At 37.8% G+C, this 17,588-nt stretch overlaps 1 protein-coding gene across 4 annotated transcripts in view; it reads left to right on the forward strand.

Moving 5' to 3' along the window:
- Nucleotides 1-14,730, forward strand: part of tbccd1 (TBCC domain containing 1) — a 77,127-nt gene extending 62,397 nt beyond the window's left edge. For 2 of the 4 annotated variants that reach the window (XM_043692978.2, XM_043692979.2), the window contains 5 exons: nt 527-676; nt 7,391-7,757; nt 10,017-10,203; nt 11,273-11,770; nt 13,505-14,730. In XM_043692978.2, the coding sequence (XP_043548913.1) occupies nt 527-676; nt 7,391-7,757; nt 10,017-10,203; nt 11,273-11,770; nt 13,505-13,634 (1,332 nt within the window). In that variant the 3' untranslated portion in view covers nt 13,635-14,730. The remainder of the gene's footprint in view (nt 1-526; nt 677-7,390; nt 7,758-10,016; nt 10,204-11,272; nt 11,771-13,504) is intronic. The other 2 variants (XM_087988704.1, XM_087988705.1) reach the window with 2 other exon arrangements.
- The last annotated feature ends 2,858 nt before the right edge of the window (nt 14,731-17,588 follow it).

A 17,588-nucleotide genomic window follows, 5' to 3' on the forward strand; every position in this document is an offset into this window, starting at 1 on the left:
GTTTGTATTTAATAAAAAGCACATTTCGGAAAACTTTCACTACAAAAATAATGCAGGTTAATAATTAATTGAACTGGGAGATTTTCTAATCTCATCCATCGTAATGATTGACAGGAATGAATTGGTATCATTGGATAGGTGTTTTGACACAAGGCCAAATGCAGATAATTAGAAAACTAGGAAATCAGATGACATCCTTAACACCAGGTGTGAGGAAATTCAGAAAAGATAAAGGATAAGTCGTCTTGAGGCTATCCAGACTTGTATCCTAGTTGAAGAGAAGGCTTTTACAATGGATCTTTTAGTGATAACTCTAAATGAAATTAATGATGTGCTTTCGATAAAGCCTCAATGTTAACTACATTAGTATTATTAATAGTATTTTAATAGATTTTATGTTGAGCTTATTAAAATGATCATTTTACTTTTTATGCGTTCTATTTCTGCAAAATACTTTGAAGGATTTATATGTTCTGTAATTTTTAAACAAACACTGATTTAAATTGAGCCATTTCTTTCCTCCCAGCTGTCAGTAGACACACTGCAGTTTCTGCTGTTTCTGTACGTACAGCAGCTGAACAAAGTTTCTCTCCGAACATCCTTGATTGGTGAGGAATGGCCAAGTCCCAGGTCACGATCACCTGATCTAGATGGTAAATCTAATTCTCAGAACAAGGTGGGTTTTTGTATGATGAATAAAATGCAGTCTGACCATTAAGAGACAGTATACAAACTTTGATTATTTTACTACAGTTTAAAAAGTTATTCAACACACTCTATAATTCTCATTTTATTGAACTTGATTTTCTAGTTGATGAGTAGAAAATAAGTCTGTTAATTCTGCACTTCCCTATCTCAAAACTGATTTGTAAATAATTACACTGGAGTTTTAGGAATTGTAAGGAAAAAACGTTAATTTTGTAAGTAGGAACAAGGTTCTCAAATCTGTATTTTCACAAATGGAACATTCTAGTTTACTGCTGATATCTTCTATCAGTACCTGATTAAGTGTCAGTTTGGATACATTTTTGCAGTTAGCTTAACTTTCAAATATAACAGTTCATAAAGTTAACATTTTCATGTGTTGTAAAAGCTCTACTTTGGATTCAGTCAGTTTCATGGTTATTAAAACATTAATTTGATTGAATTGTGTTGTACAATTTTAAGATGTAATTTTAAATCTTCACAAATATAGTTTAATAAATTGATTTTTAACATTAACTCAATTCCTGAGTGGTTTTGAGTTTTAAGCTTTTTTTTGTTGTGTACAAAAGACCCAGAAGCTGTCATAAGGCCCATTGTGCTTGCCTGTTATCACTTCCTATAGCTGATTTGAGTTTCCTCACCAAAAAAACTTAATTATTCCCCTACATGCGCCAGACCTGTTAATTATTGCCCAAAAATGATCTATTACTTGCCTTCCATGTGTTGTAACTGCCTCCTATTCCAGAAGTTCATCTATTTCTACCATAAGGACCTTTAAAGAATCAGTCTGGAATCCAGTGCCATTGGTTTAGTCATTTTTGAGAATAAAAAACTTCCAAATCTGGTTTCTTCCATGGTTCCTCCATTTATGTGGTAGGCCTTATCCTAATTATCTCAATCAAGTCATTGATCTTATCTTTATAAGCTTCTAAACAGCTAGATCAGACTGCTTTAATCGCCACATTTTTCTAATGAACACACATTTGCTGCATCAGGTATTTGTTTATAACTCAGTGCTTCCAGGTTGGAGTTTGTACATGTTGCGCTGCTAGGACCTAATTATCTCCCTCTGCTGTAAGTATCAATGGTTCTTAAAATTCAGAATATTCTTCATGAAGTAGGTGAGACAGAATGAAAAATATTGAGGTTCACTTTAAACTTCAATTTTAAAACCTTATGTCAATTACAGTTCTAAATTGGATCCCTCACACTCAATCTAAAAGTTTGCTAGTCTTGATTAGTTACAATTTCCATTTCAGGTACAAATAGATTTCATAAAGTTTTACAGAATTTATTAAATTTACTGTAACAAGTTCAAAATAAATAATAATTGATAAAAACAGTGGTTTTCAGTTTATCCAGTATGATACCAGTTGTCCATGCACATGTCTCTCATTCTGTTCTGTTGACTGAAGTTTCCTTTCTGTCTTCAGTGTTCCCTTGTATATTAAACCCTTAAGAAGCAGCACCTGTTAATCCTTGCTAGCCTCTTGTCCTGGTCATGATCAGAGACACCCCAATTTTTCATTAACTTACTGGTATAGCTCAGTCAGTTTTGAACTGGCAAGCATGTCTGTCCCATTCCTCATTGGTTTCTTTAAAAATAATGTGCCATTACTTCCCACTGTCACCTGATTTCATTCTTGATATGCTAATCACTTTGTTAGATGATTTTCTAACAGCTTCTTTCTCCTAGCTTGCTAACTTCATAAACTTCTGCAGGATAAGGTCACACTGGTAGAACAGTGTATATGTCTGCCTTCTTTAAAATTCATTCATGGGATGTGGGCGTTGCTGGCTGGCCAACATTTATTGCCCAGCCTAGTTGCCCCGAGAGAAGTGAGCTGCCTTCATGAACCGCTGCAGTCCATCTTCTGTGAATAGACCCACAATGGCAGGAATTAGGGAGGGAATTCCAAGATGTTGACCCAGCCTAGAACACGCAGTGCCACCTCCCAGCTCAGATGTCCCAGCTCAGTTGTCCCAACTCATATGTCAGAATGTTCTTCAAAACCTATCAATATCCTTTAACCAGAAGAACTGCATGTGACTCCACAACAACTATAGATGTCTAAAACAAATTTAAGCTCCAAATAACTATACACAGCTAATAGGCCTGTTGTACACCTACCAAGTTACAAAACAAAACATTTTAAGTCTTAGAGTAAAAGTTGCACAGATTTCAAAAGCACTTTCATATTTTTTAGTCTAATTTTACATCATAAACAAATGACTTTAGTTTTTACCTGGGCCATATGACATTTTTCCTTACACAGTGTTTGCAGTTAACATACTCAAACAAAATATAATTTAGTTCCCTATTTGCTAATTCGTCAATAATTTTATTTATTGAAAATTTACTCAATCCAACAAAATCGGACACTAAATTAAAGAAATTCTTTTAAAACCTATTATTATTATCATGATCGTAATTTTTGTTTTATTTATTCTTGGGATGTAGGTGTGCTGGCTGGGAGGCAGCAGTTATTGCCTTTCCTAGTTGCCCTTGAGCAGTGGTGTGCTGTCTTTTTGAACCGCTGCAGTCTATTTAGTGTATAGGGACACCCACAATGTTAGGGAGGAAGTTCCAGGATTTTGACCTAGAGTCACTGAAAGAATGGCAATGTACTTCCAAGTCAGGATAGTGAATGGCTTGAAGGAAAACTTGCACTGGTGGTTTTCCCATGTGTCTGCTCCCTTGTTCTTCTAGATAATAGTGGTCATGGGTTTAGAAGGGGCTGTCCAGGGAGCTTTGATGAATTCCTGCAGTGCATCTTGTAGGTAGTGCACACTGATGCTGCTGCATGCTAGGAGTCGATGGAGTGAGTGTGGATTTGAGCTAATCACGTGGGCTGCTTTGTCCTGAATGGTGTCAAGCTTCTCTAGTGCTGATGGAGCTGCTGTCTTCCAGGCAAGTTGACGTCCAGTCATCCACTCCTGACTTGTGCTTTGCAGTTTATAGATAGGCTTCAGGGAGTCAGGAGGTGAGTTAACCACTGCAGGATGCCAGTCTCTGATCTATTACTGTAGCCACTGTTTTTGTTATTGCTAGTCCAGTTCATTATTACTAGCCTCTAGAATGTTGATAGTGGGGGATTCAGTTGTGATAATGTCATTGAATTTCAAAGGCTGATGGTTAGATTCTTTCTCCCTGGACATGATCATGCTCTTTCATTGTTTGGCATGAATGTTACTTGCCACTTGTTTGCCCAAACCTGAATGTTATCCAGGTCTCATTGTATTCAGAAATGGACTGCTTCAATGTCTGAGGAATCACAAACGACGCTGTATGTTGTGCAGTCTTCAGCAAATGTCTGACCTTTTATGATGGAGGGAGAGTCTTTGAAGCAGCGAAAGTTGGCTAGGCCTAGGATATTACCCTGAGGAACTTCTGCAGAGATGTTCAAGAACTGAAATGACTGACCTCCAGCAACCAGAACTATTCCTTTAGGTGCTAGGTATGATTTCAATCAGTTGAGAGTTTTCACCCTGATTCCCAATGGTTCTTGGTTTTGCTAGGCTCCCTGATGCCATTCAGATAAATGCAACCTTGATGTCAAGAGCAATCACTCTATCCTCACCTCTGAATTTAAGCTTTATTGCCAGTCTTTGACCGAAAACTCGAATGAGGCCATGAGAAAGGTGCACCTGGCAGAACTCAAACTGAACATGAGTGAGTAAGTTATTGCAAATAAAATTGTTTGATAGCACAGTTCATTATCCCATCAATCACTTTTTATGGATGATTGAGTGAACAGATGGGGTGGTCCTTGGCTGAGTTGGATTTGTCCTGTTTTTTTGTGTACAAGGCCAGTGACTGACTAGAGGTGTGTCTTCAGTACTATTGCTGGAATAGACTGATGGGCCCCATAGCCTCTGCAGTTCTCAGTGCTTTCAACAGTTTCTTGCTGTTCCATGGAGGAAGTTGAAATTGGCTGAAGACAGGCATCTTTAAAGCTGAGAACCTCCAGAGTAGGCTATAACTGATCATTGGCTTGGCACTTCTGGCTGAAGATTGTTGTAAATGCTTCAGTCTTTTGCACTGAAGTGTTGGCTCCCCATCTTGAAGATGGGGATGTTTATGGACCTTCCTCCTCCAGTGAATCACTTAATCATCAACCACTACTCGCAACTGGATGTATTAGAACTGCAGAGCTTAGATCTGATCCGTTGATTGTGGAATCACTTAACCCTGACTGTCTCTTGCTGCTTGTGCTGTCTGGCATGCCAGCAGTCCTGTGTTGTAACTACACCAGTTTGATGCTCATTTTTGGGAGTATTTGGTACTGTCCCTTGCTTAGTTTTCTTGTAGCTTCATTGAATTAGGGTTCATCGCCTGGCTTGTTGGTAATGGTAGAGTGGGTATACTGAGCCATGAGATTGCAGGTTGTGTCTGAATACAATCCTGCTGCTTTCAATGGCCTACAGTGCCACACATACCCTGTCTTGAGTTACTACATCTGTTCAAAGTTTAGCCTATTTTTGCACGATGCTAGTACTACACACCAAATGGACGGAATCCTCATTGTGAAGATGGGATTTTGTCTCCACAAAGACTGTCTCATGGTTATTGATGGTTTGGCTCTTACTGATACTGTCTTGGACAGGCAGATTGGTGAGGATAGGATGAATGTCAGCTATGTTTCCCTGTTGTTGGCTCCTTTGCTACCTGCCGTAGACCCAGTCTTGTAGCTGTATGCTTTAGGACTTGACAAGCCCTGTTAGCAGTACCGCTGTTGAACCACTCTTGTTAGTGGCCATTGAAATTTACCACCCAAACTACATTTTGTCACCCTTGCCACTTGGTTTTTCCTCCAAGTGGTATTCAACTTTGAACAGTGCTTCATCAGCTGCAGAGGGTTGTGCAAGGTAATCAGTCTGAAGTTTGCTTGCTCATGTTTGACCCAATGCCTTGAGATGTCATGAGGTTTGGAGTCAATATCGAAGATTCCTAAAGCAACTCCCTTCCAACTGTATGCCACTGTGCCACCACTTCTGTTCTGTCTGTATTCCTGATGGGACAAGGAGGGCAATGGGGTTTGTTGGGACATTGTCTGAGCCAATGGTATGATGCAATAATGATATAACGTATGATTCCATGAGAAATACTATGTCAGGTTGTTGCTTGACTAGTCTGTGAGCAGCCCCAAATGTTTGTAAGGAAGACTTTGCAGTGTTTGTTGTTTCCAGGTTGTCTGTCTGGTTTCATTCCTTTTTGAGACATTTTAAGTGACCTCATTGTGGTTTCTTTTAAGTGGTTTGTTTGACTATTTCACAGGCCATTTAAGAGTTAACCACATTGCTGTGGGTGTAGAGTCACATGTAGGCCAGACTTCTTAATCATTCCCAAATGATCTTTAGTTAGATGAGTTTTTATGACAATTGACAATTACTATCAGTAGATTTTTAATTCTGTGTTTTTTGAATTGCACCACCTTTTGCACATGGCTCCACAGAACATTACCTTAGTATCTGGATTACTAGTCCATTATCAATGCCCCAGTGGAGCAAGAGATGCTGTCTGAACTGCTGTTCTTTTCCAGCACCACTCTAATCCAGAATCTGTATTCCAGCATCTGCAGTCATTGTTTTTACCTCAATGCCCCAATGTTATCATCTCTATTTTCCGACAGATAAATAAATGAGAGACTCAGCCAAGCCAAACCAAGAATGTTTGCCTGAGAAGATTTGTTGGAGCAGAGTGATTACTGTCATAGTTTTCACTCTCATTTTAAACAATACCCACCCGCATTATGTTCTATGCTCCCAATTAAGTGCACTTAACCAAATATGAAGTTATTAGCTTATATTGGAAGCTGTTTACAAAAATATATCTCCAGGCTTTTCAAATTTTTCTTATCTTTTTTCTTGATTTTCTGTATAATTTGGTATAATTATTTTTGGCAGTTATTGTGTTCTGAAGAAGAGTCATTGGACCAAAACGTTAACTCTGCTTTACAGATGTTGCCAGACCCACTGAGTTTTTCTATCAATTTCTGTTTGTGTTTATAATTGAGTGCCCAATGTTCTCATTCAGATTACTAATGAGTAGTTAATAGAAGCAAAAACAGGATATAACAAGACTTCTTGACCACTCTACTTATGATAGCATTTGATTAGAAAATCTGCATATTTACAAGTACCCTTGCTTTCTGTCTTATGGCCAATTTTAGTTTCTATTCCACCCTCACAATATGATCCCTAATTTTGGCACATAATGTCATGTCTAATGAAACACTCACTGGGTGTACATCAACATAATACATTTGAATTGTTTTTTTTCTAGTCATTGAGGTGGAAAATATCTCTCCTTGGAAATAGATATTAGAATTTTTCAATGTTACCTAAAGTCAGAAAAGTACTTTCATGTCTGGTGCCACTGGCCTGTTACTCAATTTATTCTACTCAGTATGGTAATTGGTCTAAAAATAATCCTAATTTTCTTTGAGTTAGATCTATCGATCTTTACAGCTTTTTTAAAGTTCCAATATAAATTGATCTGCACCAAATTACTTGATTATAATTTAACAAATGAAATGTTTTTCAGCTATAACCAGTGATAATTTCTATTGCTAGTTTTTTACTAAAATGTTTTACTTGTTTATTTATGTTGCATAAATATTTCAGTACTCAATGTTTCATAATAAATTACTGAAAATTGACATTTTGTCTTTGTACAATCCAGAATATGGATGACCACAACCATCTGGTATTTGTTCTGAACCACTTGTCAGAGTTGCTGGAGCTTCTACTGGACCCTGAACAACTCACTGCTTCAAACAACACAACCCATGACAGTATGATATCTGTAGAAGCAGTGAAAGCATTGAACTTTCTCATTGAAGGAAGTGTTGGTCAGAATGAAGTAGTTTATCCTGTGCACGAACTGGCTCTCTGGCAACCGGTTCTAGCCACATCTGGCTACTCCAGACTCTCCAAGATGTTCTGTTTCCGTAAACTACAGAGCTGGTTGAGAAGTGTGCTAGGACCAAATCCATTTGGTACTGCAGTCTGCTTCCGAAAAGGAAAGAAACTGGCGTGGGCACAGCAAGGTAATTTAACTACATCTTGAAAGTAAAAGCTGTAGAACTCATTGTAATTTGAATTTCAAGTAGTCCACGACATCAAAAATATTTATGACTAGGAACTGTTTTGCGTATGGGATTGGTGTTGGCATTTGGGAGCTAGATAGTAAGTATGGATTCTGTTCTTTTTCCTGAAGCTCATGTAGCAATTCATATTGCTTCTCACCATAAAAATAGCTGCTGCATTCAAAAAATACCACAAGAGTTTTGCTACAGGTTCCTGAAAACACTTGCTGTTTTTTCAGGGCTGCCAGGATTCTATTTTTCAACTCTTTACTCCCTGCCCCCTCTCATTAATATACACCATCATACTAAGGAAGTGAAAACAAGAGATCATTCTCAAGAATTTAGTGACAGGATAAGCAAGCTTATGGGAGTGACTTTTTTTTTGGAACTATTTTTGGCTTAATGGGTGCATTTCCTGCCCTCTGCCCACCAGCATACTTTAACATCCCTGAAAATTGGAAATATCATTTAAGATGATAATTAGCATCTGTGATTCTCAAATGGTCCATTGTCCAATATATTAAACATTGCACAGCCTTCCTGGTCTTTCAAAAAGAGACCGGTTGTACAATCGGTGGGGAAAAGGACTTTATTACAGGGGCCGTCTAAAGTTGATCATTTAAGCACTGCACTTCTTCTCACACTCATAGTACTTCAGTTTATGGTGATAGGTTTTTTGTTGACCAAATTGACTCAATTAATATATTTTATCAGTTTAAGCTAATGATTTTTGATCTGCCTTTTTGATTCGGTAAAGTCCAATTTTAGCTGTGTTACTCTAAGTGAATGGATTTGGATTGAATTAAGATCGAGCCCTTTGAGTCATTGAAGCATGAAACATAAGTTGAACAATATCAAAAGCTGTCAAATGCATATCACCAGCATTTGTTTGAGTAGCAGGCAGGTTGAAAACAATAATATTTTAGGTTTAGATGGAAATAATTTTGGAATTGTTTTGGCAAACATTATGTTACCTTACATATTGGCATGGTATTACAGTTTCTTTTTAACTTTGAAGGGAAAGCTGCCTTACCGAATAAATGGTTCACTTGGCATTATACTAAGCTATGAAAGGTACAGATAAAAACCCTGATACAAGATAGCTGTCCATCAAGATCTGAATTAATGGGCTCAATTATACACAAGAAATCCTTAATATAGAAGGAAGCTAAAGGCACCATTCATCCTTCATTTACAATCATGTTACAAAGGTCAAAATATTGTTTGCTTTTAGAGGAATTGTTTAAATAGTTTTTTTTCCAAGGTATACTTTTTGGTTTTCAGGGGTACTTTTTCACTAACTCACTCATTAGCCTTCTCCACTTTCACTTGATGCCTGCACATCTCTTGCAGTTTCCTCTCGCCTCCAAAGCTTGATCCATCCTCTTCAAACTGTCCTGTAGTTGCCTTCTCCTTGTACCCTTGCCCTCCTCTGGTTGATGCGCACACTCTGGACCCAGCAGACTGAATTTCTACATCCAACGAAAGGCCTTTCTGGCCTCAACAGAAGGTGCTGCCTCCTGGTCACAAGGTGGCTTTCAACCTCTCGAAATGACACACTGCAACAAGTCAACACATCCCAAACCTGTGGCCTACCTTTTAGAAGGAGAAATGTACCAAGTACTTAACACCACCAATTCGAAGTTCCTTTTTAAATCTCTCACCATTTTGATTTTGATAAAATTTCCCTTTCCTTCATTGTTGCTGAGTAGATGCCTACTTAACAGTACTGTGGGAGTACCTTTAACAGCAGCAGTTCACCAGTAATTTCAAGGGAAATTGGAGATTGGAAGCTTTCTGAATGAAGCCCACAACATAAGATGAATTTCTATTTCAAAGAAAATGTCTCTGTATTTATTGGAGTTGCCAGGTTCATAATCATTCGTTTTTTGTTTCAGTGGTGACAACTAAATCAACCTGGAATCAACATATTATTGATTTTAAGATTTGGAATTGTGCAATCTTTAGTGAAAGTTCTGATGCTCAAATTAGCTGGAATAACTATATTATAACCACACGATTTCAGAAACAAGTTTAAATTTACAAGTTTTCTCTGTTACGTTTCAACTCATTTATGGTGGATTTAATTATTAGATCAGTAATTTAGATTGTGCTGTTGAATTTGCTCTTATGGTTTTGCTCCAGCCAGCCACTGACTTTTGATATTTAGACTTTTAACAATTCAGACAATACTACTGAGCTATTTTCTCTGCTTCTAAGTTGAAGGTACGACAAAACGGGCAAAGATTGCATGCAATATTTATACAGCACCTAAAGGCCACAAGGTGGTGGTAATGACACAAGTATACAAGCAAACCCTGGCTAAGAGCTCAGATCAACTGGTTGGAGCTCATGTTAAAATTCATCGCTGCAATGACTGCTATATATATCTCTTATCTCCTTTAAGGTGAGATTTACATTTACAGAAGAAAAATATTGAGGAATTGGTATTAGTTTTAAATTTAAAAATGAAGCCTACAATTAATGGTTTTGCTTGTAATATTATATATGTGTATTTCAGTATGAAACTCTGGATTTTCTTTTTGATTTTTAGTAAGGTTTCAATGATATAGATTTTGCAAAAAAATCACTGTCATGTACTATACTATAGGCAGTATTGTTACTACTTCACTGTAGGGAACTTTGTACTGTTTCTTTGTTATCAAGAATTATTAATTTTAAGTAGACTATCTAAACAGCAACAATTTATATTTGTATTGCGTCTTTAAAGTATTAAAATATCCTGACATATTCACTAGATCAGTGTAAAATGAATTGTGACACTGAGACACATGATATTTTAGGGCAGATGACCAAAAGCTTGATCAAAAAGAGGCTTTAAGGAGTGTTGTACAGGAGGAAATAAGGTAGAGAGGAAATTCCTGAGCTTTGAACTATAGGAACTGAAGATATTGCCACAAATAGCAGAGTGATTAAATTTGGGACTGCTCAAGAGGTCAGTTTGGTAAGTGCAAGATGATAGCGATAGAAAGGGACAAGGCCACCGTGAAGTACTAACATGCTGCAGCTTGAAGTCAAACAAGTTAGGTCTGTGCCTGTTGTTGTGATTCGAGTTGAGTGTGTGTTGCTGGGAAAGCACAGCAGGTCAGGCAGCATCCAAGGAGCAGGAAAATCGACGTTTCAGGCATAAGCCCTTCATCATCACTTTCTCCTGTCATTGTGATTCCCCTTATTGTGACTCACAGATACCTTGTTTGACTGATGGAGGCACATAATGGAGTCCAAACATTTCCTCTCAGGAACGCATAACTTTCAACTGACTACTTAAGACAGCAGCACTGGTAAGGGTCTTGGATTGAGTTGCCTCCTCAAACTCGACAAAAATGGTGCAATAAAGCAGGGATTCAGATCTTTAGTAAGGGAAGAAGAAAATAAAGTTTGAAGTGAGGTAAATATATATAAAGAATTTTTGTGTGTGTATATTTTCCTTATGTAATATTGCTTTCTCATTGCAGGTCTGTCAGTATTGAAAATTGCCGAAATACAACCTTTGTTCTCGGTCCTGTTCAAACAACCATCCACATCCATAGCTGTGATGATGTGAAAGTAATAGCTATCTGCCATAGACTTTCAGTCTCATCATCATCATCATGCACTTTTCACTGTCTCACGCCCACCAACCCTCTAATCATGTCTGGAAACATGAGCTTAACATTTGCTCCATACCATACTTACTATCCAATGTTGGAGGATCACATGGCAAGGACAGGGATAGCTACAATCCCCAATTACTGGAATAAGCCATTATGCATTGGTGTGGACAACAATGAAATGCCCGTCTATCAGCTGCTGTCCCCCAAAGAATTTCATCCTTTTGTGATCCCATTTGAAATAGAGGGGGATACGATGGAGATCCCTGGAGGACTACCACCACAATATGAAAAAGCTGTAAGACAGAGAGAGCAGAAGATTCAGAATTGGCAGAAGACTATTAAGGAGGCCGGTCTTAGCAAGTTAGTAAATATATACTCAAAATGCTGGGATTGCTGTTTCTTCCATCTCCTTTCTGGAAGGCAATAATCTAGCTGGATATGATTTTATATATGGCAAGGTATCTATTTGTTGCTTAGACAACCATTTTGCATATGTTAATCTAAGACAGTGATCTTGAAGAATCTTTGTCCATTATGGTCATCTGAACTAACCCATATTCTAACTTGGTGCTCACACTGGCAATCAGGAGTTGGATCCTCATTGTTTTTCTGCCCTCCCTGGCCACCTAGAGACAGTGAGGCTGCTTGTATTATCTAATGTGTTATTCCAGCTGAGGTCAGCTATTTCACGGCAAATTGATATTGAACTGAAACCCCCAAATCAGTGTAGCTTGGTAGATGCAGGGGAGTTATTTGTTCACTGCACCCTGTGATACAATTACCCTTTCAGTTCTGACAAAGAGCAGAATATCGATTGTGGCAACATCACATTGAAATCTATTTCAGATTCACCCTTGACCTGGAGGGAATAGGCCAGATTCAGTTGGGATCAGGAAAGGTTTCACTGTTGCCTTCAGTGTCATAAACTACAAGAGTGTTGGTTAGCTTTCCCACTTGGGACTGCTGTACAGTGAGCCTGCTGTATTTTACGTGAAATTGGTGAATGATCATGGACCTTTTGGTAAAATACCACCCGTCGGCTGGAAAGCCCATCTACTTGGAATGGTCCTAGATTCATTAGTGTCATTTTTTGGTAAATCTCCTGTACAAAGATTAATTTTAAGATTTAAACCATAGGTATATATTACCAATAGAGGAGGGTTGTATAGTACGATATCTTTGCTAGTTATAGACATTCCGATAAATTTGTAGTTTCTCAACCTGTAGGGCACAGTTGTCTAATCTTTTCATATAAGCATCCATCTCTCAAACAAGAAGAGTTTTTTTTCTCAGTACTGGCAGCAGCTATAAAGTAATTAAATCACCTCTCAGCATTTTTGATGCCATGAGACAAATATAGAATTTTCCAAGCTTCAGAATGCTGTTATCATTGTTCTAGTTCTAGCTTCCTGGCCCTTCCATTAATTTCAATTAATAATCATTCTCAGGTAACCATTCTATAGTTTATCTCTCTAGTTATATGAAACATCAAATACTTGTATTCTTGTAATAAGTTCTTCGCTCCAAAGAAGTGCTGTGTTAACAGGGCATGGAACTGCATAATCAAATTTGTAATGGGAGGTCTTTGGACCATTTGGACTTGGATACTGACAATAGAATTTTGTATGCCTACCCCATTGCACCAACATGATAGTGAAGGTGGCAAACTATTGAGTTTCTGGTATGTTAAGTTTGAAGGATGTTAAGTGTACATCCACCTACTTTAACAATAAAGATTGAATTAACTTCAAGGGCATAAGCAAATTACATTCCTACTAGAAAGCAGGTGTGAATTTGTTTTAAGTGATTGGAGAAAATATTTTAACTTTTTATTCTTTCCATGATGGAAGATAACAATAAAATGCTTTATCTCTGAAGACTAGCCACACGGTAGCACAACTTTAATTTTGATTCACGTAAAACTTCATATTTGCAGGTGGGCAAAAACAATAGAACAAAGAGATTTTCTTGTTGATCAGTTGCTCAGCTGGCAGACACTGACCAGATTCTTCATTTCTGGTCAGTGAATTTGTACTGGTTGAAGGCTTAAAATGTTTTCAGGATTTTGCTGATATTTGCATTTCTATCTTCCAGAGAACAACGCAAGCTGTTTCAAAACCTAGTGGAGCAGGAGTTCTGTGAATGGCTTGATCAAACTGGACATCGTCAGCAACTGGACAGTCTCATCCCAGCACCTGCTTCCTCAAAACAGACTACATGTTGAAGATTAAGAATTTGTTTGGGTGATTATACTCATTGCTATAATTGAAACAAATGTGAGCTCTTATTATTGCATGTCTTTCAAATATACATTTTTGTAGATCTTTGTCATTCAATTGCGGTTATACTACACATTTCACAAAGATGTAATACAAGATACTTTTGATGCACATTTGAGACATTAGTGCCATTATTGTATTTCAAATAGTTTTACATTAAGTTTTGTAACTGGGTCAACTGGGACAGTCTTATAATTAGATTGTTTAAGATACATTTCACTTTTGTTCCTAAAACCATTGTGTTTTTTTTTTAAAAAGAGATTCATGCAATATAGTTTTATACTTGGCCCGAATGAAAATTCATTTTCCATACAAGGAGCTTGACCCCTCACTGTGGATGTAGCTTTAAGGCCAGAGAGATAGGGAAATAATCCCTATTTGAGATGTGTGTGTGTCTCTTATCTTCTACCATCACCAGCCCCCAACCTCCCAAAACAAAATCTCTTTCTCATTTCTGTTGGCAGGTTCAAAAGCTTTATCTGTGTTCTGACACGATTGGAATCTATAAGAAACTTTGAGATGTAATTCCTTAACCTTCTCAAGGGCAATGAGGAATTGACAAGAAATGCTGGCTTAGCCAGCAATGCCCACATCCCACAAACGAATTGTTTAAAAAGAGTTTTTGGGCTGAATGAAAGCTTTCAGTTCCACCTTGTGTTTGTCTTTTTTGTTTTAAGTCCAAGTGATTTAAGATCTCAAATGATTTATCACTCCAACCTCTCTCACTACAGTAAGTGATTTAAAGTTGCTGATCTAACAGAGGAAGCACCTTTGAAATTAAAGATTGTGAAAATCAAAATTGTTCAGTAATTATCTTGATTTAAACATGACATCCATTTTCTGGAGGTATTAAAGTGTAACTGTTGATTTGTTGCAGTGATTTTGCCACTTTTGGAAATATTTGTATTATCCATGATGAGTAACATTCTGTAAACAGTATGGAATAATATGAAAAAAAATCCTTTATTGCTAATTGTTGAATCCCAACTGTATTATGTTCCTCTGGTTTATTGTGCATTATATTAAACATTGCTATTGATTTAAAAATATTTTTGTTCATTTTTAAACAACATTTCTATTTTAGGAAAGTTGTAGGATTTTTTTAAATTGTGAAGTTAATACTTGATAATTTTGTTTGATTTTAAGCTATTTCCATCTCCCTGAGAGCATATGATTTTCTCATACATTTCTGCAAGTGGTATTGGTCAGCTAAGGAGAGCCAAACACAGTCCATAGAATACTATTAAATGTTTCACTAGAGGAGATATTTGTCTTCAATTGGCATTTCCCTGCAGCTACATAAATTCATAAGTCACTCCTGCCATCCCAGGAATTAGTCTGGTAAACTTTCATTGTACTGTCTCTAGAGCAGCAATCTTAAATGGATCAAAACTGCACACTGTATTGCAGATGTGTTCTCACCAAGGCCCTGTGCAAATGCACAAAGTATTACTGCTCTTGTACTTGAATCCTCTGCTATGAAGGCCAACATACAATTCACTGCCTTCACCACCTGTTTCAATTGCATGCTTACTTTCAGCAACTGGTATACAAGGACACCCATATGTCATTAAACCTTCTCCCCCTTTCCCGATCTAACACTGTTCAGGTAGTAGTTTGCTTTCCAGTTTTTGTTGTCAAAGTGGATAACCTCTCACTTATTGTAAATTAATTGTTATGTAGGGCATGAGTGTAGGCAAGCTGTCATGTTTTGTACACAAAATCCTGGGAAGATGTGTTCAAGTTCTTAATTGCAAAGGGTGAGATCAATGCCAATTATTCTATAGAGGGGCTACAGGAGCTACTCTTTTTCTTTTTAGTTTCTTGGCAGAACAGCTATGAACTATTGTTACTACTAATCCATAAAATATGTGGCAGAGGGAATTCACAATGATTTCTGGAGACAGAAATGTTGTGCAACATAGTAATAAGAGGCTGGAATGATAATATGGTGAATATCCAATCATACTATCTTCATTTAAAAGACAACTACCTTCTTTTTCCTCCCTATCCCTAGTTCACTGCTTATATTATCAGAAATCTAAATTCCTCCAATAATATCAGGGAATACTAAAATTTTATAATGTGTGCATTCTGTAAATTGCTTGTATTAGTAATAGGCCGAAGAATGGTACATTAGCAGGTACATACACACTTCCAGAGGGCCAGATGAATAAAGGGTGTTAAAGAGGTAGGCATACATTGGAACATTGAAAGAATGAAATAGAGTTACCATTTAAAGGAGTATGCTTTTTGACCATCAAATCAAGTATTTTTCGTGGCTTAGGAACTTTCTGTTTCTTGGTGACCGGATTTACTAGAATGTTACAGTGTAGTACAGGCCCTTCGGCCCTCAATGTTGCACCGCCCTATGAAACCAATCTGAAGCCATCCTAACCTAGACTATTCCATATGCCTATCCAATGACCATTTAAATGCCCATAAAGTTGGTGAGTCTAAACTGTTGCAGGCAGTGCGAACCATGCCCCTACTACTCTGAGTAAAGAAACTACCTCTGACCTATGTCCTATATCTATCACCCCTCAATTTGAAGCTATGCCCCCTCGTGCTAACCATCACCAGCCTTAGAAAAAAGCTCTTACTATCCACCCAACATAATCTTCTGATTATGTTATATGTCTCAATTAAATCATCTCTCAATCTCCTTCTCTGTAACAAAAACAACCTCAAGTCCCTCAACCTTTCTTCGTAAGACCTTCCTTCCATACCAGGCAACATCCTAGTAAATCTCTGAACCCTTTGAAATTTCTGAACATTTTTCCTATAATGAGGTGACCAGAACTGCACACAATTCTCCAAGTGCGGCCATAAGAGTTTGTACAGCTGCAGCATGACCTCATGGTTCTGAAACTCAATCCCTCTACTAATAAAAGCTAATACACCGTATGCCTTCTTAACAGCCCTTTCAACCTGGGTGGTAGCTTTGAGGGATCTATGTACATGGACACTGAGATCTCTTTGCTCATTTACATTACCCAAGAATCTTACCATTCGCCCAATACTCTGCATTCCTGTTACTCCTTCCAAAGTGAATCACCTCACTTTTCTGCATTAAATTCCATTTGCCACAACTGTACTGACCTTCGTGTTGTCTGCAAATGTACTAACCCACCCTTCCATGCTCTCATCCAGGTTGTTTATAAAAATGACAAACAGCAGTGGACCCAAAACAGATCCTTGCGGTACACCACTAGTAACTGAACTCCAGGATGAATATTTCCTATCAAACACCACTCTGTCTTCTTTCAGTTAGCCAATCTCTGATCCAAACCGCTAAATCGCCCTCAATCCCATGCCTCTGTATTTTGTGCAGGAGCCTACCGTGAGGAACCTTATCAAATGCCTTACTGAAATCCATATACACATCAACCACTTTACCCTCATCCACCCTCAAAGAGCTCAATGAGGTTTGTGAGGCACAACCTACCATTCACAAAACCGTGTTGACTATCCCTAATCAACTTATTCCTATCGAGATGATTATAAATCCTATGTCTTATAACCTTTTCCAACACTTTATCCAAAACTGAAGTAAGGTTCACTGGTCTATAATTACCTAGGTTGTCTCTACTCCCCTTCTTGAACAAGGGAACAACATTTGCTATCCTCCAGTCTTCTGGTACTATTCCTGTAGACATTGACCACATAGATATCAAAGCCAAAGGCTCGGCAATCTCCTCCATGGCTTCCCAGAGAATCCTAGGATAAATCCCATCTGGCCCAGGGGACTTATCTATTTTCACACTTGCCAGAATTGCTAACACCACCTCCACGTGAACTGAAATCCCATCTAGTCTAGTAGCCTATTTATCAGTATTTACTTGACAACATTGTGTTTTTCCAGAGTGAATACTGATGAAAAATATTAATTTAGCACT

This window comes from Chiloscyllium plagiosum, unplaced genomic scaffold (genome assembly GCF_037043375.1).
Source record: "Chiloscyllium plagiosum isolate Xiang-an unplaced genomic scaffold, Cpla_swu_hap1 HiC_scaffold_7, whole genome shotgun sequence".
NCBI classification, from domain to species: domain Eukaryota; kingdom Metazoa; phylum Chordata; class Chondrichthyes; order Orectolobiformes; family Hemiscylliidae; genus Chiloscyllium; species Chiloscyllium plagiosum.